This window comes from Lontra canadensis, unplaced genomic scaffold, assembly GCF_010015895.1.
Source record: "Lontra canadensis isolate GAN:19392208 unplaced genomic scaffold, GSC_riverotter_1.0 scaffold8, whole genome shotgun sequence".
Classification (NCBI taxonomy): Eukaryota; Metazoa; Chordata; class Mammalia; order Carnivora; family Mustelidae; genus Lontra; species Lontra canadensis.
The window spans coordinates 35131308-35155073 of record NW_022631002.1 but is presented as its reverse complement, the minus strand read 5'-3'; the positions used below and the strand labels follow the sequence as shown (position 1 = coordinate 35155073).

The 23766-nt window shown below is 47.3% G+C and overlaps 1 protein-coding gene across 2 annotated transcripts in view; it reads left to right on the top strand.

The window, feature by feature from the left end:
* Window positions 1-14037, top strand: part of GPT2 (glutamic--pyruvic transaminase 2) — a 33436-nt gene extending 19399 nt beyond the window's left edge. For both annotated transcript variants that reach the window (XM_032854573.1, XM_032854574.1), the window contains exons 7-12: window positions 2097-2176; window positions 3989-4125; window positions 7163-7337; window positions 8789-8944; window positions 10209-10321; window positions 11573-14037. In XM_032854573.1, coding sequence (XP_032710464.1) covers window positions 2097-2176; window positions 3989-4125; window positions 7163-7337; window positions 8789-8944; window positions 10209-10321; window positions 11573-11663 — 752 coding nt within the window. In that variant the 3' untranslated portion in view covers window positions 11664-14037. The remainder of the gene's footprint in view (window positions 1-2096; window positions 2177-3988; window positions 4126-7162; window positions 7338-8788; window positions 8945-10208; window positions 10322-11572) is intronic.
* The last annotated feature ends 9729 nt before the right edge of the window (window positions 14038-23766 follow it).

The following is a 23766-nucleotide window of genomic DNA, read 5'->3' as shown; positions in this document are numbered from 1 at the left end:
GGGCACAGCTGTGTCCTGGTCCCTTAGACACCACCACATGTGTCTAACCAGCCGCTGGCTCTGGGGCATGTTCTGAGTGACTCCCAGGCACTGCAGAGAAACAAGCTGTCCTTGTCCTCAGGTCTGCACTGCACACCTCAGTGAAATTACTTGCATATAGTGGGTCTTTATGAGGCCCTGGTACTTACTTAGTTCCTCTTTTCACGCTCCTTGGCACTATGTGCCTGTGGTTTTGATGTTCTTGCTGCTCAGATCTCCACTTGCTTTCTTTCTTTTTTTTTTTTTTTTAAACATTTTATTTATTTATTTGACAGAGAGATCACAAGTAGGCAGAGAGGCAGGCAGAGAGAGAGAGGAGGAAGCAGGCTCCCCGCCAAGCAGAGAGCCCGATGCAGGGCTTGATCCTAGGACTCTGGGATCATGACCCGAGCCGAAGGCAGAGACTTTAACCCACTGAGCCACCCAGGCGCCCCTCTCCGCTTATAGGATACTCTGTGGGATCAGAGGCAAGCTCCGCAGGGTTGGCAGGCAGGCCCAGCCCCCCCAGGTAGCCACCACCTGTCAGTCTGTGGGAACAGTGGCTGGTTCCTTGTACAATCCAGGGCCGCTGCCTTTCCGGAATCCCAGAATGCTGAGCTTCATAGGAAGCCCGGTTTGGCATTTGTTTGGCAAGAGGAGAGTTGAACCTTTGGGAAAGGAATTGATTCATTGTTTGATAGTTCAGAGCTGAGATCGGGTTGAATCAAACCGTTCTCTCGTAAGACACAACTTTTTTCCAAACATGTTCTTAATATTCTCATACAGGGAAGACTGTAGGTATTTTTATTTTTACTTTTTAAAGATTTTATTTATTTATTTGAAAGAGATCACAAGTAGGCATAGAAGCAGTCGGGGGAGGGGTGGAAGCGGGTTCCCTGCTGAGCAGGGAGCCCGATCAGGGCTCGATCCCAGCACCCTGAGATCATGACCCAAGCTGAAGGCAGAGGCATAACCCACTGAGCCACCCAGGCACCCCAGTGTTTTTATTTTTAACAAAAATGTAACATAATCTACGTATTGCTCTGCATCAAGGTACATACATGCATATAAATAATGTGCATATTAGACACACACATACATATGCACATAGTTACAAGTAATATCCATAGGTTCACATACATGCATAGTAAGGAAGTAGCCTTCTTTGGTAAGTAGTCAGCAAGCTTGACTGTAGAGTTGTTCCCTGCAGGGTATGGGAGCAACTGTCACACTCCCACTGCCACACCAGTAGTCGGTGTCAGGAAATAGGAGAAAGTTTCAGACCATTTCCACCTTGCAGCATTTGTCCCTTCCCCACCTCAACCCGCGGTATTTCCTGTGAACTGGGAGAGGACCGTTTGGCTTTTTGTACTCATTTCTGTAACATGGGGGGGGGTTTAGTTTCCACTGTTCATGTTGAGTCAAGTCCTCCAGGGGAGACCTCGAAGGGAGGACTGCCACGTGCTCCCCGTCCTCAGTCAGCAATGCATAGCTCCCACGTGGCCCCTGACAGGAGACCCCAGAGCTGGTGCTCAGGCTGCTTCGTTCAGCACACACTCTGCAAATACTTCCTGAGCACCTGCTGAGTATTGGCTTTAAGGAAGCCGATGAGCCGCACAGACCTTGTCCTGACTCACGGAGCTTGTGTATGCCTCTTTGAGACGTTGTGGGAACTCTCCATCAGCCAGTGTGATCTCTCCATTGGCTGCTGTTGGTGTGTGGTAAGGAGTGGGGGCCGCAGAGCTGATTCACTGAACCCTTCAGGTTTGTTTGCCTGTTCTGGGCTCTAGCCCAGACAGACATTCCCCCCCATACACACACACATACCCCTCCCAAGTTGAGTGTGAAACACGTCTCCCTCCATGTGCCTGGCTTAAGTGAGTCAGACAGGTGGGGCCAACACTCGGGGTCCCTAGAGGTTGACTACGCCCTGTCAGGGGCAGTAACTAGGGAGGGTGATCCCAAAGGGTCATGTGGGAACACAGAACACCTGAGTGATTCTTGGTGGGGTTCATTCCAAGGGACAATTTAAACAGCATTACAAGCTGCATTCTGGTTTTGTTGGGGATTTTTTTTAGGTCAGGTACAAAGCAGAAAGTGCATAGAAGATGTGATTCACTTTGCCTGGGAAGAGAAGCTCTTTCTCCTGGCTGACGAGGTAAGAGTTGCTCAGCGTTCTCCTCTGTGGGGAGTGAGGCTGAGCTTTCTCTTCTAAGGGAAGGGAGCCAGACTTGACTCTTGTGTAGCCAGAGAGAACTTTCTAGGTGTTGGAGGAGTGACTCTCACCAAGGGTGAGGATGTGCCAGCCTATGAGACTGTGATCTAAATCATCTCTATATTGGTTTGGGTCTTTGGTTATAAACTTCAGAAAGTTAACCCAAACCATATTAAACTTAAAAAGGATGGTAGAGATAACAGGTATGTGTTAAGTCCCGGGGCTCAAACCCTATATCAGATTCTCTTGCCTTCCTTGTTGGCTTCACACATAACCCTGATTTCTTCCCAGCCTAGAAAGAGCATTTCCTCCTGGTGATTCCCACAAAAGTCTCAGAATCGAGCCTCATTGGTGCAGCTTGGGTCACACACCCCACGCTGAACCGGTCACTTTGGCCAGTGGTTGCAATATGCAAACTGACCAGGCCCCAGGCAAGGGGTGAGGTCTCTGCCTCTGAGACCGGGGGAGTGGTCTTCCTGAGGGCAAGTGGAGGGACTCTCTGGAGGGGAGAGTGGATGCTGGGTGGGCATACTGCTGCATTCGTGTGTCTGCGTGTGCTTCTGTGTTTACCATCCCATTTATAGCAGCCTGTTGGGGGGGAGGGGAATCTTGATTTCATGATTGCTGCTCCTCCAAACCCCAGTTGTGGAGCCGAGGCTGCCCATTCTTTTCCTGTTTTGTGAGGAAGAAACTCAGGCTTGTCAAATTCCATTTTCGTTTCTTCACTTATGCATAATTTCTGGTCAGTGGTAGCTTTTACCACATTGGTTTCATTTCTTTCCTCACTAGAGGAACACTCTGCAACCCCCAACACTCTCCAACCCCCACGTGCATACACACACTCACACTCACAGCTTATCCACTGAATGGTTGCCATGATTAGCAGATGGGTCTAAAGTTTTGTTTTGTTTTTAATTCCAGTATAGTTAACATACGGGGTTATATTAGTATCAGGTGTTAAAGATCTTCATTTCTGAAGGAGAGAAGGGGCAGCAGAGTGACCTTGGTGCGGTGTGCAGACCTCCTCCCCTTCCGCTGTGGGAAGGGGTGAGGGGAGGAAGAGAAGGAGGGCTGTGCCTAGCTTGTTGAAGGTGGAGCTGGGCTGACTCCCTGTGGGCCCACAGGGTCCCCGAAAGCCTCAGTTCCCTAAGCTCCAACATGAGTGTGGGAAGCTCATCTCCAAGGGCAGAGCAGGGTGCTTGCCTGCTGAAGGTAGACTATATGGACAGGAAGGAAGTATGCGTGGGCGTCGCTCATGTGTACAGTCTTGAAGGCTGGCGGTGAGACGGACAGAAAAAACAGAATGGTTCCAAATGAGCATGTGGGCATGATGGGCAAGAGAGCAACACATCGGCTCTTCAAGTGGGGACAGGGTCAGAGGACAGCTACATGAACTGCTTTCATTATTAGTCTTATGGAAAGAGGGTAAACATTGAGGGAGAAAACTTGCTTGGGCTGATAGGAGTCCCTGACGCCATCATAGGTCAGATGAGGGAGAAAGGTCTGGAGGTTGGGTGGAGTTGAGTGTGGGTGAATGGGAGAAATCAAATGGACACACAGCCCAAAGCCTTTCCTCCTGACGTGTTCTGGAAGGTTCCTTTGGTATGGCTCGTTTTGGAAATAGCATCAGAGGTTGGGCTTCATAGCATACTAGGCTGAGCCTGAGCACCCGTGCCCTCCCTGGTTGGCAGCCTGCATGGGCTCAGGCCTCTTGGGGAAATTGGGTGACTGTCCTTGTCCTGTCCTCTCCCCCAGGTGTACCAGGACAACGTGTACTCTCCAGACTGCAGATTCCACTCCTTTAAGAAGGTGCTTTACGAGATGGGGCCCGAGTACTCCAGCAACGTGGAGCTTGCATCCTTCCACTCTACCTCCAAGGGCTACATGGGCGAGTACGTCGGCTTCCACCACCCTCCCGCTGCCTCTGGGCCTGCCCCGTACCAGCGCTGCTCAGCCCTGCCCCACAGCCAGTGAACGCCCTTACGACAGCCTCTGCTGATCCAAGAAGCAGGAAGGAGTCAGGCCACATCTCCCCACCCGGGAGAGCCCTGTGGTGTGAGGACGGCCCTTGTGCAGAGAGGTTCTTAAAAAATAGGGTCCTGCTTGAAAGAAACTTGAGCACAGTAAATGATGCAGATGAAAGCCGGGCCTACAACAGCTTCCGGTGCTAGTGTTTTCTGCCAGCCCTGTGGCTGTGGCTCCAGCATTGAAATCTTGAGTGGCCTGGGAAGGCAGGTTAAGTGTGTGAATGCCATGAGGCCAGGGAAGCAAGCTGTCTGTGCCCCCCACCCTAGCACTGGGGGCAGAGTCTGCTTCACTCCTGTCGTGGTTCATCCAGCTAATGCTTACGGATGACCTGCTGTGAGTCCTATACTGATCTCGGCCCTGAGGGGACAGCAGCCAGCAAACACCTAGGGCCTAGTGAAGAGAGAGAGGCAGTAGACAAGTAAAGTCATGTGTCAGGTGGACAAAAACCGAAGAAATGGGAGTGCCAGGTGGTAGGGGCAGGGTCGCTGAGGAGGAAGGAGGGAGCTGTGCAGGTATCTGAGGGAGGAGCGTTCTAAGAGAGGGAACAGCGTGTGCTTTAACCCTGAGACGTGCCTGGAATGTTCAGGGAAATGGGGCTGAAAAGCAGTGCATGAGGGGGAAAGTGGCAGTTGTTGAGACCAAAGAAGTCCTGGGAGTCCAGATCACTGGGCAGGATGGGAGCCCTTGGAAGATGAGAGCAGGGTGTGAACTCACCTGACTGAACGTTTTACTAAACGCTGTCTGGTTGCTGTGTCGTAGAGGCAGGAACAGAGACTTGCAGCCAGGTGAGGTACTGTGGGCCAGGACAGAGAGGCAGGGGAGACCCTGGGTCCTGATGTGTTTGAAGGTGGAGTGGATTTGATGGAAAAGACGATTGTGAGAGAGGAGGCAAGTTTCATTCCCAAGTTTTTTATTATCCAAACAACAGGGAAGATGGAGTTGCCATCAGTGGATGAGGAAGGCTGTGGCTGAAGCAGATTTGGGGGAAAGATGGGGAGTTGTTTTTTTGATCTGTTAAATTTTCAAATGCCCATTGGATGTCCAGGTAGAGATGGATGTGTGAGTCCCCAGCTCAGGGCCAATAGCCTGCTGATTGAAGTTTGGGAGATGGGGTGAGTGCGTTGTTAGATCTCTGAGCCTGGACATCCCACAGGGAGGGAGTGTAGATAGACAGGAGGTCTAGGGACTAATCTAGGCCCTCACTGCTCAGAAGGTGGGGGAGAAAGGGGGAAACTGCAAAAGCGCTGAGAAGGGAAGACTAGGGCATTCATGCCCCCGCCCCACTGGTGGAGGAGGGTTCTTTTATGCACCAGGTGTAAGGATGGGGGAGGGGTCTCCCTTGTTAAGCTGGAAGCCAGTGGAACTGTGAAGCTGAGAAAAATATTTTGGCCAGATGGTGGGAGCTGTATGTACCTTTGGGATGACCGCCGAGCTGGCTTTATTTGATGTGGGCAGGGGTTAATTCATGCTGGTCTTCTGGTCCATGTCCTAGCAGTGCTTTATCTTTGCTAGACTCATGTGCTATGTAGCTCTTTTCCTAAAAAAGTCTGTTCTCTGTGAACTCATTTTTCACGCTCCAGTCTTTTTATCACATAACTAGCCATCTGTCCGTCTGTGTTATTGATTACCCTTTTAACAGTCTCCTGGACGTAGGCATCCTGAGTTAGGCCCTGCAGTCCTCAGATCTGCTCACCTGAGATTAGACTGCTCTTCTCAAGTGGATTTTCTGCTCGTCAGCCGAGGATTAGGCAGGAAGTTCTTTCTTTCAGCCTCTGTTAGGGCAAACCTCTCTGAGATTCCAGAATTTATCTTCTTGCTTCCAAAGACGCAGCTGAGAGCTGAGATGGGAACTTGCCTTTGCCGGGTCAGTTCTGCAGGCTGATTCCAGTGGCATTTTACTGAGTGTCTCCGTTGGGTCAGGAGCTCTGAGGCTGAGGGTGTTGGGTATACAGAGGAGGGTGAAACTAGGTTCCTGCCTCAGGGAGTCTGCATTTCTGTGGTCATTCGTCTGAACTTACCCATCACAGGCCAGAAGAGGGGGCATGGCTCTGGAAGGTGTGACTGCTTGGGCTGAGTTCGTTCTGAAAGGTTTTTTGTTTTTTTTTTTAACTCAGTGCCTATCTCCGCTCCCATTCATGTGACTTGACTCTGTATCAGTCAGGATTCTTGTGACAACTAATGGAAAGTCCACTCAAACTGACCTATACCAAAGAGGCTTTTTCTTTTTTTTTTAAATAATGTTGGCGAGAAGCCATGAGTCTTGAAGATGCCGATGGGCCTGGTCTCTGATCTCTTGCTTGGTCTCATTGTCTTTCTCCGCTCTGCTGTCCTTTGGGTTGACTTTGTTTTCAGGCAGCAGGAGGTTCCCCCAGAAGTCTTCAGGCTCTGATCATGGCCCCAGTGAATCTGGACCCGCCCCTGGAGCCAGTGTGGGCCTGAATAGTGGGCTGTTGTATTAGCTAGGCCTCAGGCGGAGCTGCTTTAACAAAGAGGCCCCTAAGTACAGGGGCTAAAACAAGGTGAAAGTGTATTTGTCTGTGACGTAATAGCCCAAAGGCAGGGGAGGTCAGGCCAGGCTGACCTTGAGGTCATTCACGGAGGCCTCTGCCTTGTCTACATGCGGCATCTCCAGACTGAGGCTGCTCCTCTAGCATCTCCATGTCTCCGGACGTGGGAAAAAAGCAAGAAAAAAGAGGGGAGAGCATGCTTTTTCCTTATAAGGAAGTGATATGGACTTTGCCCATGTCACTGGCGTTCACCTTCCATTGCCAAGAACTCAGCCACACCTGGCCACTCAGTGTTAGGCATGGGGATGCTTACAGAACCTTCTGGCTGACCGACTGCCCGTAGTTGAGGCCTCTCTGTGACTGGTGGATCCTTCTCCCTTCTTCAACCCTGCAGGTGTGGCTACAGAGGAGGCTACATGGAGGTGATCAACCTGCATCCTGAGATCAAAGGCCAGCTGGTGAAGCTGCTCTCCGTGCGGCTGTGCCCGCCAGTGTCCGGGCAGGCTGCCATGGACATCGTCGTGAACCCCCCAGTGCCTGGAGAAGAATCCTTCGAGCAGTTCCACAGGGTGAGTCGCCGTGTCCTGTGGCCCCTCTGTGTCACTGCCACAGCTGGGGTCCTGAGCATTCGCGTTGGACTCTGGGTCACCATGGCCAGCCTCTCTCCAGATGGCCTCCCGGGGGCACTCATGGCTCCTCTTGCACCTGAACCAGGTTAATTAAAACGTGTGAAGATGCTCTGAAATGGAGGACCTCTTCTTTGTCACCTGTGAGCACGTGGACACGGGCAGGCCGACACCCCGAGGGAAAGGCCTTGCGTCGTGAGAAACCTGGGCAGGGGCTTCTGTTAACTAAACCGAAAAGAAGAAATGATGGGCCTGGCATTGCTTCCAGGCCATAGGCCTGCCTTTGGCCTAACCGCTGTCCTTGCAGTTCGAAGTGATCCACTCAGATCCTTTGAGCTGCAAGAGAAAAAAACCCAGCCAGCTAGTTTAAACAAAATGTGTGGGTCATGTAACCAAAAGTCGGTTCCCAGCTGTTCCAGGCTCACATTATTTTAAAATGTGGTAAAATACATAGAATGTAAAATTTACCATTTTAACCATTTTTAGCTGAACAGTTTAGTACATAAAATCCATTTACACTGCTGTACAGCCGTCACCACTGTTGATCCCCAGAACCTTTTCCTCATCCCAAACTGAAACTCTGTCTCCATTGAACACCAACTCCCCATTTCCCTGTCCCCCCAGCCCCTGCTAACCTCAGTTCTGCTTTCTGTTTCTATGACTGGGACTCTTCTAGGTACCTCGTCTCAGAGGACCCATACAATATTTGTCTTTTTGTGACTGGTTTATGTCACTCAGCGTAATGCCCTCAAGGTACATCTGTGTCATAGCATGTGAGAATTTGCTTCCCTTTAAAGGCTGAATGATACTCCCTTGTATGTGTGGACCATGTTTCATTCACCCGCAGGCCACAGCTTCATGCCCCGGTGCAGCAACAGTCCTGGAAATGGTTCACCTCTGAGCCAGTCACTGATTTGCTTTGCCTGGGTCACATGCCCTATGCACACCACACAGATTGAGAATGGCGCCCAAATAAAGAGTTTGGGCCATCTCCTAGAAGCATGTTCTAGAGCATTCCATCCAAGGCCAAGTCCATTCACACTTCTGGGCTGGGATGGGGTTTTCTTGTTTTCAGGAAGGACCTCCTATACAGGAACAGAAGCCATGACACAACCTATGTAGGATCTACCTATTGCCTAGAACCCCCTGTACTTGGGTGCTTTGTGGGCCCTGGGGCTGTGGGCAGCCTTCGGGGCTGAGCACCCAGGGAAGAAGTTCCTGGAGATGGATGTGTTTTGCCCACCTCCCTGGTTTGCTATGTTCATGCACACACGAGCTCACTTTTCACCCTGCTGCTCCGTTGCCCCCGCATTGAAGGGACCATTTCTAGTGGCTGGAGCCATTCCACGATACCCAGAGATATTCTGACTCCTGTGTTTTCTGTGTCTCCTCAGGAGAAAGAGTCTGTGCTGGGTAATCTGGCCAAAAAGGCTAAGCTGACGGAAGACCTGTTTAACCAAGTCCCGGGAATTCATTGCAACCCCTTGCAGGGAGCTATGTACGCCTTTCCTCAGATCTTCATCCCCAGCAAAGCCGTGGAGGCAGCTCAGGTCTGCGGTGCTGGGCTGGGGCACACTTGAGTTTGCTTGGAATTGCTGGGTTGGGGGCTGTTCTTGTCTCAGGGAGCAAAAGTGCTGGCTCTGGGGACTTGGAATATTACAGACTGTTCTACCAGCTGGTGCATACAGCATAAAGATGGCAGGCTCTCGGAAGCCCAGCCCTGCAGCATGCTGTGGTAAGGGGCAGAGGTGAGGTCAGCCCCAGGCGGGCAGACCCAGCGGATCTGGGCTCTCTGAACTCCAGTGTTAAGAAGGCAGGTGCCCCACGTGTGACGTGATGCATTTAACGATGAAGAAGCCATGACAGCTTCTGCTCTGTGCAGCGACTGCCCTAGGGCAGCACGTGTCCAAACTGGAATGTGAACACAAAATCACCTGGGGGGCTTGTTACAGTGCCAGTGCTGGCGCAGGAAGTCTGCGGAGGGCCCGGGATTCTGTGTGTGCAGCATTTTCAGGCCATGCCACAGACCGTACTTTGAGGATCAAGGGACAGAGCAATATATATATTTTTAACTTTATTTTATTTTTTCAGTGTTCCAAGATTCATTGTTTGTGCACCACACCCAGTGCTCCACGCAATACATGCCCTCCTTAATGCCCACCACCAGGCTCATCCATCCCCCCTGCTTCCCCTCCCAAACCCTCAGTTTGTTTCTCAGATTCCACAGTCTCCCGTGGTTTGCAGGGTATTGCAGTATTTCTGGAAGTGTTGTCCTCATGGCCCCCAGACCTCCTCAGTACCCACTAAACATTCAGAATCTGGGCCCTCCCCCACTCAGCCCTACTGAGTCAGAATCCCAGGTGCTGGAGCCCAGGAACCCATTCAGCAGGTACCGCAGGTTGTCCAGACCAGAGGGGAGAAGCTCTGTGAACAAAGTCCCTGTGGAGCTGATCTCTGAAAGCCACCCTGGGCGCAGCGCTCGGGGCCTCGTCATCAGAGGCGTATGTGCTCAGCATATAGGAGCCGCCAAATCCTGCGGCCAGGGTGTGGGGCCCAAAGGAAAGAAAGTGTCAGTCCCGGGCGAGGAACAGAAGTACCATCGCCTGTGGCCATCCTGAAGTAGGCTTCAGCTTCCTTGTTCCTTGCACCTGCTTCCGGCCACGTCCACTGTCCTGCCTCGATCCTTGCGGGGAGGGGAGAAGGGCCCCGCTGTGGGGGAGAGCCTGCCGCTGCAGTGGTTACTTGCCTTCGGGTGTTCAGTGGTGTGTTTTACAAAGCCATACACGAACCCTGAGTTCTGCCCTGCTCCCACAGGCCCATAAAATGGCCCCCGACATGTTCTACTGTATGAAGCTCCTGGAGGAGACCGGCATCTGTGTCGTACCTGGCAGCGGCTTCGGGCAGAGGGAAGGCACCTACCACTTCAGGTACCTCTGTCTCTGCACCATGGGGCTGGTCCAAGGTTGGTCTTGGAAAACTTGGGCATCTTATGGCAGAGCACAGGCTGGCTCCAGAGATGGCAGTGTGTGCAGTTCACAGCCCTGCTGCAGACTCCCCGCCCACCCCCATTCTGCCTTGCTGCAGAGCCATGCTGAGACCTGGGTCTAGGGATTCAGGAACACTGTGGGTAGATCCCAAGGTCATCTGCTTGACCACTCTTGCCTCCCCCAGCCCGCCCCGTCTCCATCTATATTGTACCATCTGAAATACTCCTGGTAGGCTGTTTCGTTTTATCTCCCTGTCCTTTCTCAGTGGCACGCAGTAGCATACGGTGTCCAGGTGCTCAGGACCTCATCCAGAAGTCTGCAGAGATGTTGCGTCTGAAACAGTGGGATGAGTTTTGCTTACTGAGCCGCACTGCACAGTGTGTGCCGACCCTGCTGGGATGGCGGCCTGGGGAGCAGGGATTTCCCCACCAAGGCCTTTTCTATTCAGAACAGCACCTTCTCCACTCACAGTGCTCTCGGATGTCTCCTGCAGCAGATGCTAAAAAAAGAAATGTCATGAGCTTAGTTAGCACCTTGGAACCAAGACCTGACTCAGGTCGTGGGCTGTGTGCCCCGGATGGACAGACGTGTGGTTCGCCTCTCCCCCCTAGTTAGGTTCACCTTGGCAAGCTGTGACTCATTCAAGAAACAGTTAACTGGAGAGGGCTGTCTTTTGGGGATGGGGAGCATAATGGCAGTATTAGAGGAAGGAGTTAGTTACCATGGCAACTTGGGGAGTTCCTTTGGAGGGAGACTTGTGACAGAGGTTCGTTCTCTCTCTAAAATTTTAAAAGGGCCTGCCTAGCAGGAGGAACAGCTCGTTCTGTATCTGTAGGAAAATGAAGTCATTCTCTAGAGAAAGTCGTATGGACCGGTCAGAATGTCGTCCTGGCCTGCCATCACAGGTGGACATGTCAGGGAGCCTCTGCTGCCATCTTACTGCTTTTGATCCTATGTGTTACTTGGGTAGAAAGAAAACGTGTGATTTGGGGGTGGGGGTGGTTCAACAAGTTACAAGTTCTGTCCTGGGGCTGGTGCTTTCACAGCGAAGACTAGCATCCCCCTCCCACTGCTTTCCTACACCTCCTCCTCTCTACAACTCAGGTGAAGGAAGGAGCTGCTGGGTTCCTTCCTCTCCCTTTTTCCAGAGGAACTTGTGTCCAGGCTAACTGCTATCCTATTTCCTGACAGAATGACCATCCTCCCTCCGGTGGAGAAGCTGAAGACGGTTCTACAGAAGGTGAAGGACTTCCACATAAAGTTCCTAGAGAAGTATGCATGAGGACTGCTTGGGCCCAAAGGGAGACCCGCTAGTCAGGCCTTCCCCGTGATGCCCACCCACTCCAGACTGAACTTGCCTTCCCTGGCGACTCTGCCTCAGGCCTCACAAAGGTCACTGGTCGCTTTCATTGTCATTCTGCCCCAAGAGACTTCTTTCTTTGTGCCTTGATGTTGGGAGCACTTCTCTTCTGAGCAGTGTGATTGGGGATATCTCACAAGTCCTGTTTTTTTGAAGCAGCCAAAGTAGAGGGGACTTGCTCAGCACATGTGGCCGGCGTTCTCTGAATCCGTTGTTGTTCTTCTGGAAAGGTCATTGGAGTTTAAAACAACCAGGGTATGTTGGGCGAGAGATGTTTCGGATCTGAAGAAACAAGGTGTGGGGAATGTATGACAATCATGGCGAGGACTGGAAATCCTAAACTCACCACCGTGATCTGTGAAATAAAACCCTTAGTGGTGTGAAAATCTAGTTCTTCAAACAGGAGAGGCTGGAAGTCCACTGGAGGCTCAGAAAGGGCCCACCATTCTGGCCTGCAGGCAGGTGGCCTGTCTCTCAGACAAGAATGGTGAAAGTAGGAGCAGGCTGGTTACACTGGGTGCCAGAATAGGTTGTGACAGGTACTGGGGGCTACGGCCAAGGTTGACGGGTCCTGCAGGGGAAGAGTGGGTGTGAGCCAGGCTCCCAGTTGAGCCAGGTCTCCCCTTGGGAGCACACAGCAGGTAGTGAGGACTCTGCACAGAGAGCAGCAGGTAGTGAGGGCTTTGAGGGTGAAGCAGGCTTAGGCTGGGACCCCCATCTGACAGTTCTCCCTGGACTTTGGGGATGCAGTGTACAGCCCAGCAATATCCCCGTCGGGTGACAGATCTGTCTGCTGTTGTGTGGATGCATCCTGCTGCTAGCCGGAAGCCAGTCTCTACCAAGGGCTCCCTTGAGCCTTTACACACATCGCCCCCTGTTGGTGACAGCGGGGACAAGGAAACACTAAAACTCCAGATGAGGGAGGGGCATCCTCAAGGACTTGAACACAGTCAAGCCCTCGCCACCAGTCCCCTCCTGTAGTGTCTGTTGTTTCAAACTGAATTCAGCCCATTTCCTAGCTCACAATTGGCCAAAGTGCCTGGTAGCTTGGCTGCTGTGGACAAGTACATGTCATTGAATTGGAAGTTTATCAAACTATTTTAACTTAATGCCAAGTGTTTTGCCTCCACGTTTGCTGCTGGCTCCCCTCCCAGACTCTGCATACTCTCCTGGGGCATCAGTCCTTTCTCCAGCCAGGGGAGTCCTTTCTCCACCAAGCCTGCCACTTCCGTGGCATTAGCAGAGCTGGGTGGGGCGCTGACCTGCACTCCCCAAATGTCGGGGCTCTGGGAACAGCAGGCTTCTCTGAGAGCCCCTTCCCTTAGGGCCCCCTCCTACCAGTGGCCTTCCCCAGTAGGCAGTGAGGGAAGCCAAAGCCAGCTCAGGAGCCTGGGGACCCACAAAGTCCCAAACGAATCCAAGGCACCAGAGACACGAATATGAAGAGGCATGAGCTTTGAAGGCAGCCTCCTACGCTGAAATTTCTGTGCTGGGCCCATGCAGGGGAAGGCATTAGGAAACTGCAAACTGTCCCTACTTGCTAGCATTATAGTCCCTGTGAAGAAAGTAGCCACAGTCCCAAGTAACAAAGGGAATGTTTTGGAACTTTTCCTTCCTTAAAAATTGAGAAAATTGCACTTGTGCGTGTTGGATGGTACATAAAAGCAGAATGTGCCCCAGAGTTGTGAGGTTTCTGGTGGAGAGGTTACATAGTAGAAGCTAGTCTATTTTTTATATTTTTGTAACAACTGCTTTTTTCATGGGGGGACAAGGGGGCTAGTATTTGTAGTCTTAACAAGTCCAGTAGTTTTTTTATGAATCTCTTCAGATTATAAATAACACCTAAAAACTTTGCAACGTTTACAAGACTTTTTAAAAGACGCTGTATGCACTTGGTTTGCTTTTAAAATAAATAAATAAAAACGTAAGAAGGTCAGCTGGCTTAGGAGGTTAACTTCATCCAGGGGAGGAATGCTGATCGTGATATATTGGGTACCGCCAAAGAAAGTCATTTGTCATTTGGGGTCGCACTTTAAATCTATACCTGCAGAGTTTCATTGTTCACCTAGATCCACACATGGGGGATGCGGGACTGTACCTTGAGTGGCCCATCACCTCGTACCTTGAGACCCAGCTGGTGGTTGTCCCAGTGTTATGTGGTTTTGCAGGAAGAGCTGACAGGCCTGCCTGTCCCTGTTCTCTGACTTAGATTCCCATAGGCATCTCCTGACAAAGGTACTTAATGCTAGCTCTGCTGGAAATTTCTATACAATAAAGTACATGTCCAAAATGGTGACTGTGTTCAGTTTTCCTTGTAGTTCACGTCTACCTAGCAGATCCCAGTCTAAACGCAAGCAGATGTCACCAATTATACGTCTTCACTCTGTAATTTACGTTTCTAGCACTCGAATGAACATTTTCCCCCAGTTCTACAGACTTCAGTCACGGCTTCTCAATCTCCATTTCCTTCTAGATGTCAGCCCCCCACCCCCCGCCTGCTTAGGGCTTTCTCTTGTTTGAGGTGGGAAAATGTGGATTCTTTAAATGCGATGGTGTTAAAATGAATGCAGCCTTGGCTGTCCAGTGAAAGAACGATGAGCTGTGAGGCCAGTGGGGAAAGGAGGAGTCATCTATACGGGGGATTTCATTCCTTTTCCTCAGCCTCTCCCAGATCCGCATCAGTTTGGATGTGAGATTTTGAAATTCAAAACTTATTTTTCACTAAACTAAACTAAAATTTGTATGTCTTTATTAAAGAAAGATTGGGAAATGGAGAAGGAAAAAAAAAGTAGGATTCTTTCAGCTGGAAGAAATGGAACCCTTGGGGCGCCTGGGTGGCTCAGTGGGTTAAAGCCTCTGCCTTCGGCTCGGGTCATGATCTCAGGGTCCTGGGATCAAGCCCCACATCCAGCTCTCCACTCAGCAGGGAGCCTGCTTTCCCCTCTCTCTCTGCCTGCCTCTCTGCCTACTTGCAATCTCTCTCTCTCTTTCTGTCAAATAAATAAATAAAATCTTTAAAGAAAAGAAAAGAAAAGAAAAGAAAAGAAATGGAACCCTGAAGTAGGAAAGAGGAATTTATTCAAGTCATGGAGGGAAGCTGGCTTAGGTTTCCCTGTTCAGTCTGTTAAATGCAAAGACTGTCTTGTCTAGCTGCGTGTTGAAAAATTCCAGGAAGGGACGTTGGCTGCCTTGGTCCATGTGCCCTTCCCTGCATCAGTCTCTGTGGCCCTGAGGGCTTCGGCTGGCCCTGTGCTTGCTCATGGAGGTAGAAAAGGGGCTTGGAATTGCCAGCCCCATCAGAACCATAGGACAGGGGTGCCTCATTTACTATAGGTGGCTCTTTAGAGAGGGACTGGGGGAGGGAATAGTGTGTGTTGGGTGGGTTGGTTAAGGGCCAATACTGGTTGATAACCAAGGGGACTATCTTCCCTCGTCATTCATACTCTTTGGGAACGTATACATCTTGTCTGGAGACTAAACTTGGTGTAGTGTATTACATAGTTTATTAAATAGATGGGGATTAGACTATTATTTCTGGTATTGATTTGCTGTAACACACCTAGAAAGCCTTCAGCAAATGTTTGATAAGTACCCATGAGTTACAGACTCCTAGGGAATGGGGAGTTAGTAAGTTAGTAAGATGTGGTCACTGTCCTTGAAAAGCCATAGATAGAATGGCCACCAAGACAGTTCAGTACTCAATTCTATCCACCCACTGTGCTGGGCTTGAAAGCAACATGTGGGTCAGGCACAGGAGAAGGGGGTGATGCTGTTCTCTACTGATTTAAGGAACATGCCTTTGCCCACCTCTCAATGCCTTTGAGGAATGCCAGATGTCTTTTGCCTTCATCCTTCCCCCAAGTCAGGAGATACCCTTCTCCCCAAGAAAAAAGAAGATGGAACTTTCAGCCAGGTTCCCACCCAACTCTCTAAAGAGGCTCAGGTCAGCTGGAGTTTCCTACTGAGATTCTTTTCTCTCACTTAAAACAAACAAGCACAAAAGAACTTAGCATTTTTTTGTCTCCTACGCAATTTCATCTGCCTTTGCTCTGAATGCAAATACTGTGACCATCCCTTTGAAGTCCTTTTAAAGATACTAAATTTGAAGATTTTTTTTTTAAAGATTTTATTTATTTATTTGAGAGCAAGACAGTGAGAGAGAGCACGAGCAAGGAGAAGGTCAGAGGGAGAAGCAGACTCCGCATGGAGCTGGGAGCCCGATGTGGGACTCGATCCCGGGACCCCGGGATCATGACCTGAGCCGAAGGCAGTCATCCAACCAACTGAGCCACCCAGGCGTCCCTAAATTTGAAGATCTTAAAAGATTTTGAAGATTCTTAAACATCTAGAATCCTAATGGTAACTGACAAGTTCAGACCACAAAAGTATCCATTACACAAAGGTGTAAAACTCAAAAATACTCTGATTATCAAAGTAAACATTCATGTGGAAAAGCTAGAAAATGAAGAAAAGTTCAGAAAATTTGAAATCCCCTTAAGCAGAGTTAATCAAGCCTAGCATTCTGGGAGATTTCCTTACTGTCCTTTTCCCGAGAATATATATATTTTTTTAAGATTTTATTTATTTATTTGAGAGAGAGACAGTGAGAGAGAGCATGAGCGAGGAGAAGGTCAGAGAGAGAAGCAGACTCCCCGCGGAGCCGGGAGCCCGATGCGGGACTCGATCCCGGGACTCCAGGATCATGACCTGAGCCGAAGGCAGTCGTCCAACCAACTGAGCCACCCAGGCGTCCCTCCTGAGAATATTTTTAATGTGGTTGAGATGTGTATGTGTGTGTGGTTTGGATCCTAACTTTGTCCCCGTTCAGCATCATAGCATGCTAATAAAATGCCTAATGAGAAGTTTCCATGGCTACCTCATCTGCTCTACGGATTATTCCATCATTTAGTTAGCTGCACTCATAAGCATTTAGATTGCACATAATTCTTGGTTTTTAAAAATAATGATGCATAGGGATGCCTGGGTGGCTCAGTGGGTTAAAGCCTCTGCCTTCAGCTTGGGTCATGATCCCAGGGTCCTGGGATCAAGCCCTGCATCAGGCTCTCCGCTCAGTGGGGAGCCTGCTTCCCTCTCTCTCTCTGCCTGCCTCTCTGCCTACCTGTGATCTCTGTCAAATAAGTAAATAAATAAATAATCTTAAAAAAAAATAATGCTGCATAATCAGCATCCTTACCTTAAGAGGGTATCACACCTCCCTCACCCTTGTATTTAGGCTTATTGGGGAACATTCTTAGGACTGGGTGTTTGCCATAAGTTTCAAGGGCCTCACCCCCAGGCAGAGCCCAGAATGTGAGAGACCATGGAGTATACCTTACTGGTTACGGGATCACTGAGCCCCTGTTACCATCTATAAAATGGAGGTAATAAAATCCACTTATGGAGCAATAGGATAAATTATAAGCATTATATAGGGAAAAAATTGAGTGTGAGACAGAGTGTGTGAGAGTGATTTAGAATAGTTCTTGGCAAGCAGCGCTTCCCATGATTATCTCCATTTTAGAGCAGTGCTGATAGAATACATGTTTGATGATGTTGAAATTGAACGGGAAAATACGCCCTTGATATGCCAGATGCAATATGAAAATGACATTTAGAAGAAGTGAGGACCATTTGCCAAAACTTCAGAACATTCTGCTAGGCAGAGTACACTGGTTAGTTATTTTTTTTGTCAGTGGTAAGTTTGTTTTTCGGTTTTGTGGGTGTTTTTTTTGTTTGTTTGTTTGTTTGTTTGTTTGTCTTTTGGTCACAGTTTCTGAAATAGAAATGCCTTGAGTCCAGTTACACTAGAATCTTTTTTTTAAAGATTTTATTTATTTATTTGACATACAGAGATCACAAGTAGGCAGAGAGACAAAGAGAGGAGGAAGCAGGCTCCCTGCTGAGCAGAGAGCCCGATGTGGGGCTCGATCCCAGGACCCTGGGATCATGACCTGAGCCAAAGGCAAAGGCTTTAACATACTGAGCCACCCAGGCACCCCAGTTACATTAGAATCTTTATGAGATATGTCCAATTTAAAAATCACGTTTGACAACTCTAGAGTAACTTGTTTTCAGTGTGGGTCCATCTTGACTGGCTGACACCAATTAGGAACTGGGGTTACTAGACTCCTCAGTATTTAGATGGGACTGTGCTCTTCCTCACAAGACTTCTGTGGGCCTGTATTTCTTTACAGTTAAGGTAAGCTGCTATTTTCCATTGCTGACTTTAAACTTTAAAACAGGATACCCTCAGTCTTTTTGGTCAGCACCATGGGATACACATTGGGTACCAAAACCCCACTCAAGGAGATAGAGTATGTAAGTTAGGATTCTTTGGGCTCTACATGACAGAAGAAGAAGTTAAGAACGGGGTAAATCAAACCTGTATTTCTCAGCCTCCCTCGCTCCTATATGTGGGCATAAATGCCATAAAAAGTGGCCATAAATTTAATAGGACATAGTGTCAGGTGGTAGCTGCTGGAAACTTCCCTTGCAGAAGGCTACCTCACTTTTGTCCCTTTACTTCCTTGTCCTCTCCTGTAGCTGCTTGGAATGTAGCTGTAATGGGGGGCATCTAAGCCATGACAACAAGGACAACATGTCTGTGTGTAATATATACTGTGTGATATTTAGCTTTCATTGTTGCTATTGTTTTACTCCCCCCTAGTCTGAGGACACGATCTTTCGGGCTTTCAGAAATGTTTGCCTAGATGGCTTGATTGTCTCATCATAATGTTATTTACTAGGTGAGCTTAATAAGTGTTTGCAACATTCATAGATAGCTTAAAGCTTCTCATCATTCATGCTGGGTACATTGCTCAGTCATGGAGACACAGTAGTGAACAAGACATAGACCCATGATTTATAAGGTTAAACAATGACCCAGGCTGGTAAGAGAGAGGAATGAATTTGTACAACCTTTTGGAAGGAGAATTTGACACTGTCAACATTAACTATGTACATGCCGACTTTAAAATTACAGGAACCAAGACAGTATGGCATTACTGAAAGGACAGATGAAATCCAGAAATAGACTCGTACATTTATCACTGTAGCTTAAAAAAGACCACACACACACATACGTACATATATATCTTTGATACACTTGTATGGACAACATACTTCTCAGTACAAAGTATCAAGTGGAAAGAAAAGTCTCATCAACAGATGGTGTCACAGCAAAATTTGAGATGGATCAAGATGTGAGCTAAAACTATAAATCTTCTAGAAGAAAATAGAATATCTTATGCCACTTTGAGGTAGGTAAATATTTCTTAGCACAAAAAGGCAGAGATCATAAAAAAATTGATAAATTGAACCACATCAAAATTAAGTAGTCTGCTTTTAAAAGATCACCATTAAGAAATGAAAAGACAAGCCACAGAGAGAAGACATTCTCAGAACATAAATCTCATAAAGGACTTGTATCAAGAATATACAAAGAACTTCAAAATGTCAGCAACAAGACAAACAACCCAATTAAAAAACAGAGGAAAGACTTGAACAGACACTTCACAAAAGGAGATACACAAATGGCCAATGAGCACATGGGAAATGCTCGACATCATTGGTACTTGAAGGAATGCACATTAAAACTACTGAAATACCATTCGAGTGACTAAAATGAAGAGTATTGACACTACCAAATGTCGAGGAAGAGGAACAACCACAATCTTGATCATGGGAATGAAAAATATTCCCATCACTTTGGAAAACCAGTAGCTTCCTCCAGGGTTAAACACATCTACTCTCTGTCCCAGCAATTCCACTCCTAGCTAGGAATTTACCCAAGGGAAACAAAAACACTTGTCCATGAAAGCCTTGTGTAAGAAGGCTTTGTTTGGGATTCCCCTCCCTGCAATGTGACCTAAATAAAACCTCTTGCTAGGCAGAAAGCTGGGGCACCCTATAGCCCACTTCATTTGTTTCCCATCTCTCAGGAAACACTATCTTGTGTTACCTATTGTTTAATGTCTGCAAACTACTATTTGATGTGGGTTTTTTCCTCAGCTCTTTAGGTTGTTTAAGGTAGTCGGGTAAATCCAGTCCCTGTTACTCCATCATGGCCTGGAACAAAGTTCTATTTCATGTCTTCAAAGGGCCATGGGTTACACTGGTATACTCGTGTGTCTAAAACATACTGAACTGTCCGCTTACGACTTGTGTGTATTTCACTATATGTAAATTATAACTCAATAGACTTAATTGGGGTAGGGGGAATATGTATGTCCCTTGATCTAAAAATTCTACCTTCAGGAATTTATTCTAGAACATTTTCTCACAAGTGAAATATATATGTCTAGGGATGTTCTATGCAGCATTGTTGGCCATAGAAAAGGGGTGGGAAGACCTAAGTATCCATTAATAAGGAATTGGTGTGTCTCTTCAAAGGAATATAGGAATAAAGGAATATAGCAATACCATGTAACTGTTCATCCAGATGAGTATATCTACCTCTACTGACATGTGAAGTCATTCAGGATACACTATTAACCGGAAGCACCAGTTGCAATTGCCTTACATGGTATACGGTGATGGACAGTATTATCTGATCAGACTCACCTTGTCTCTATTCTTCCCTGGGAATATTCTTCCCTCCCTCAAGTAAGGGAGCTGCCTTACTCTTAAGTCTGTAAACCTCTGATCTTGGATGGGTCAGGAAGTCCATTCTGTAACATGAAACAGAGTCTAATTCTCCAAAAACTGTAATTATTAAAACAAGACCATGGAACTCAAGCCCCAAAGACAACATGAATCTTGTTTCATGGAGGAAGAGTGGTCTCATCAGAACCGACGTTCACAGAGAATCCGAAATGACAGTCCACGGCCCAAAGACTCATCTCTAACTCTGCACTCCTGATTTCTAGTATTTTGAGAGCTGGTAAATCCTCCCATTTGCCCGCGTTAGCTGGAATTCAGTTTTTATTGCTTGCAGGCAAACCACATCTTCGTACATACACAGGGGAGAAAGGAGTTACCTAGATCTGGATTGTAGATGCTTAAACTACTCAGCTTGTTTTTTAGCAAAGAGAACTGGCAGGAGGAAAGGGTATGGCCACAGCTGTCCACAGCTGTAGCCAGTTTTGTCAGAGCAGGAACTGAAGCTGGGTCTTCAGCTGTTTAAAGGTAGGTCATGTGGAATTTTTAAATTACTATTATTGAAGTATAGCTGATGTGCCACATTGTGTCAGTTTCAGGTGTACAACAGTGAGTCGACAATTCTGTTCATTACTCAATGTTCACCCCAATCAGTGTACTTACCACTTACCATCTGTAACACATAAAGTTATTATAATATTATTGACTATATTCCCAGTGTTGTACTTTCCATCCTTGTGATTTACTTATTTGATAACTGGAAGTTTGTTCTTCTTAATTCTTCTATTTCACTTATTCCCTTATCCTCTCCCCTCTGGCAACACCAGTTTGTTCTCCGTATTTATGAGTCTTTCTGTTTTTTGTTTGTTCATCTGTTTTTGAGATTCCACATATAAGTGAAATTATATGGTATTTGTCTTTCTCTGTCTGACTTAGTTCACTTAGTACAATACCCTCTAGGTCCGTCCATGTTGGTGTAAATGGCAGGACCTCGTCCTTTACCATGGCTGATGGATATTCCATTGTATATATCTCACATCTTCTTTATCCATTCGTCTATGGATGGATGCTTAGTTTGCTTCCATGTCTTGGCTATTGTAAATAATGCTGCAGTAAATATAGGGGTGCAAATATCTTTTCAAATTAGTGTTCTGTTTTCATTGGAGAAACACCCAGAAGTGGAATTACTGGATTGTGTTTTGAGCAGGGAGCAGGAACCTGAGGGGGAACCTTGAGATAGCACTGTACCTCCACCGTGTCTGTTACAGAAATCAGTCTCTCTCACTTTCTCTCTCAGTCTCTGTCTCTCAGTCTCTGCATCTCTCTCTCTCTTTTTAGAAAGATTTTATTTATTTATTTGAGAGAGAGAGAGAGAGATGAGAAGGGAGAAGGTCCGAGGGAGAAGCAGACTCCTGGCAGGCCTGGGAGCCCGATGTGGGACTCGATCCTCCAACTCCTCCATCAAAACCCGAGCCAAAGGCAGTGGCCTAACCAACTGAGCCACCTAGTCTCTGCATCTCTCTTAAAGACAAGGCATTTCCCCCCATAATGTTGTTCTGTCCTGAATACTTAGGCGGCAAATCCTTGAGAAGAATTCTGAGGAATTCTGAAGAATTGTTAAATTGGTAAAAAGTTGCAAGCTCTTATTTGTCATCAGGGTATTGTGTATCCGTCAGACTTAGTATTTAATTGCTTAATGTAATCAGTGTGTTCCGGCGGGGTGGGGAAGGAATGTGTAAATCAAATAATTTTTCAGTTTTTAAAATTGCTGCTTTTAAATAATAGATGTTATGTTTATCATAAAAATTAGAAGACATAGATTAGAAAAAAGAGAAAATTACTCATGAAAATGTGAATATAATCTGGGTAGTTCAGAATGCAGTTTGGTGTTCATTTTGTTAGGTGTGATAATGGTATTGTAAACACATAAGAAATGTCCTTTTTATATTTTTAAATTTATTTTATTTTTTAAAAGATTTTATTTATTTGAAAGAGAGTGGGGGGAGAGGCAGAGGGAGAGGGATAAGCAGACTTTGGGCTGAGTAGGGAGCCTGATGCAGGTTCAACCTGGGGCTCGATTGCAGGACCTGAGCCAAAGTCAGGATCATGACCTGAGCCAAAGTTAGATGCTTAACCAACTGAGCCACCCAGTCGCCCCAAAATGTCCTTTTTAAAGATGCATGTTGAAGTATGTAGGGATAAAATCCAAAGATATCTGATACTTGCTTTAAAATACTTCAGGAGAGAGGTCAGTTTTTAAAAAAAGAATAATTGAAGCAAGGTCAGCCAAATGTTGATAATGAATGACCTAGGACAATGGATGCAGAGCAGTTCATTATATAATTCTATTTGGGTGTATTTTTTGTAATAAAAATGTTTTTAAACATACATAAATGTGAAACACAAAGAAAACCATCATTTTCAACTTTGTGTACCTTCTATCTGAACACTTATGCAGGCATGTATTTTTATTTTATTTTATTTTTTTTAAAGATTTTTATTTATTTATTTGACAGAGAGAGATCACAACTAGGCAGAGAGGGAGGCAGACAGAGAGGAGGAAGCAGGCTCCCTGCTAAGCAGAGAGCCCAATGTGGGGCTCAATCCCAGGACCCTGGGATCATGACCTGAGCTGAAGGCAGAGGCTTTAACCCACTGAGCCACCCAGGTGCCCTGCAGGCATGTGTTTTTTTTTTTTAAAGATTTTATTTATTTATTTGATAGAGAGAGATCACAAGTAGACAGAGAGGCAGGCAGAGAGAGAGAGAGAGAGAGAGAAGCAGGCTCCCTGCTGAGCAGAGAGCCTGACGCAGGACTCGATCCCAAGACCCTGAGATCATGACCTGAGCCGAAGGCAGCGGCCTAACCCACTGAGCCACCCAGGCGCCCCCAGGCATGTGTTTTTAAAACAGTACCATACTGAAGGCATTTTCTATTACATAATTAACATCATGTCATAAAACATTCTTTAAAACATTGTGTTTTAACAACTACATATGATGCACTGAATGGATGTAACAAAATTTAATGGGGGCATTTTCGTGTAATTTCCAGTTTCTCACAATCATGAATGATCTTTCAGGGAACATTCTTGTATTGAATCTTGTTGCACAGCCATCATTTCCCTAACATAAAGGTCTCAACAGAGATTTCCAGCTGGAGAAAATGTTTAGCACCAGGGGGAGCTGGTCACCTACAGGATCCCCACAGCCAGTGTTTTTTTCTTGTTTGTTTTGTTTGTTTGTCTGTTTGTTTTTTAAAGATTTTTATTTATTTATTTGACAGAGATCACAAGTAGGCAGAGAGGCAGGCAGAGAGAGAAGGAGGGGGGAAACAGGCTCCCTGCTGAGCAGAGAGCGAGATGCGGGGCTTGATCCCAAGACCCTGGGATCATGGCCTGACCTGAAGGCTGATACTTAACCCACTG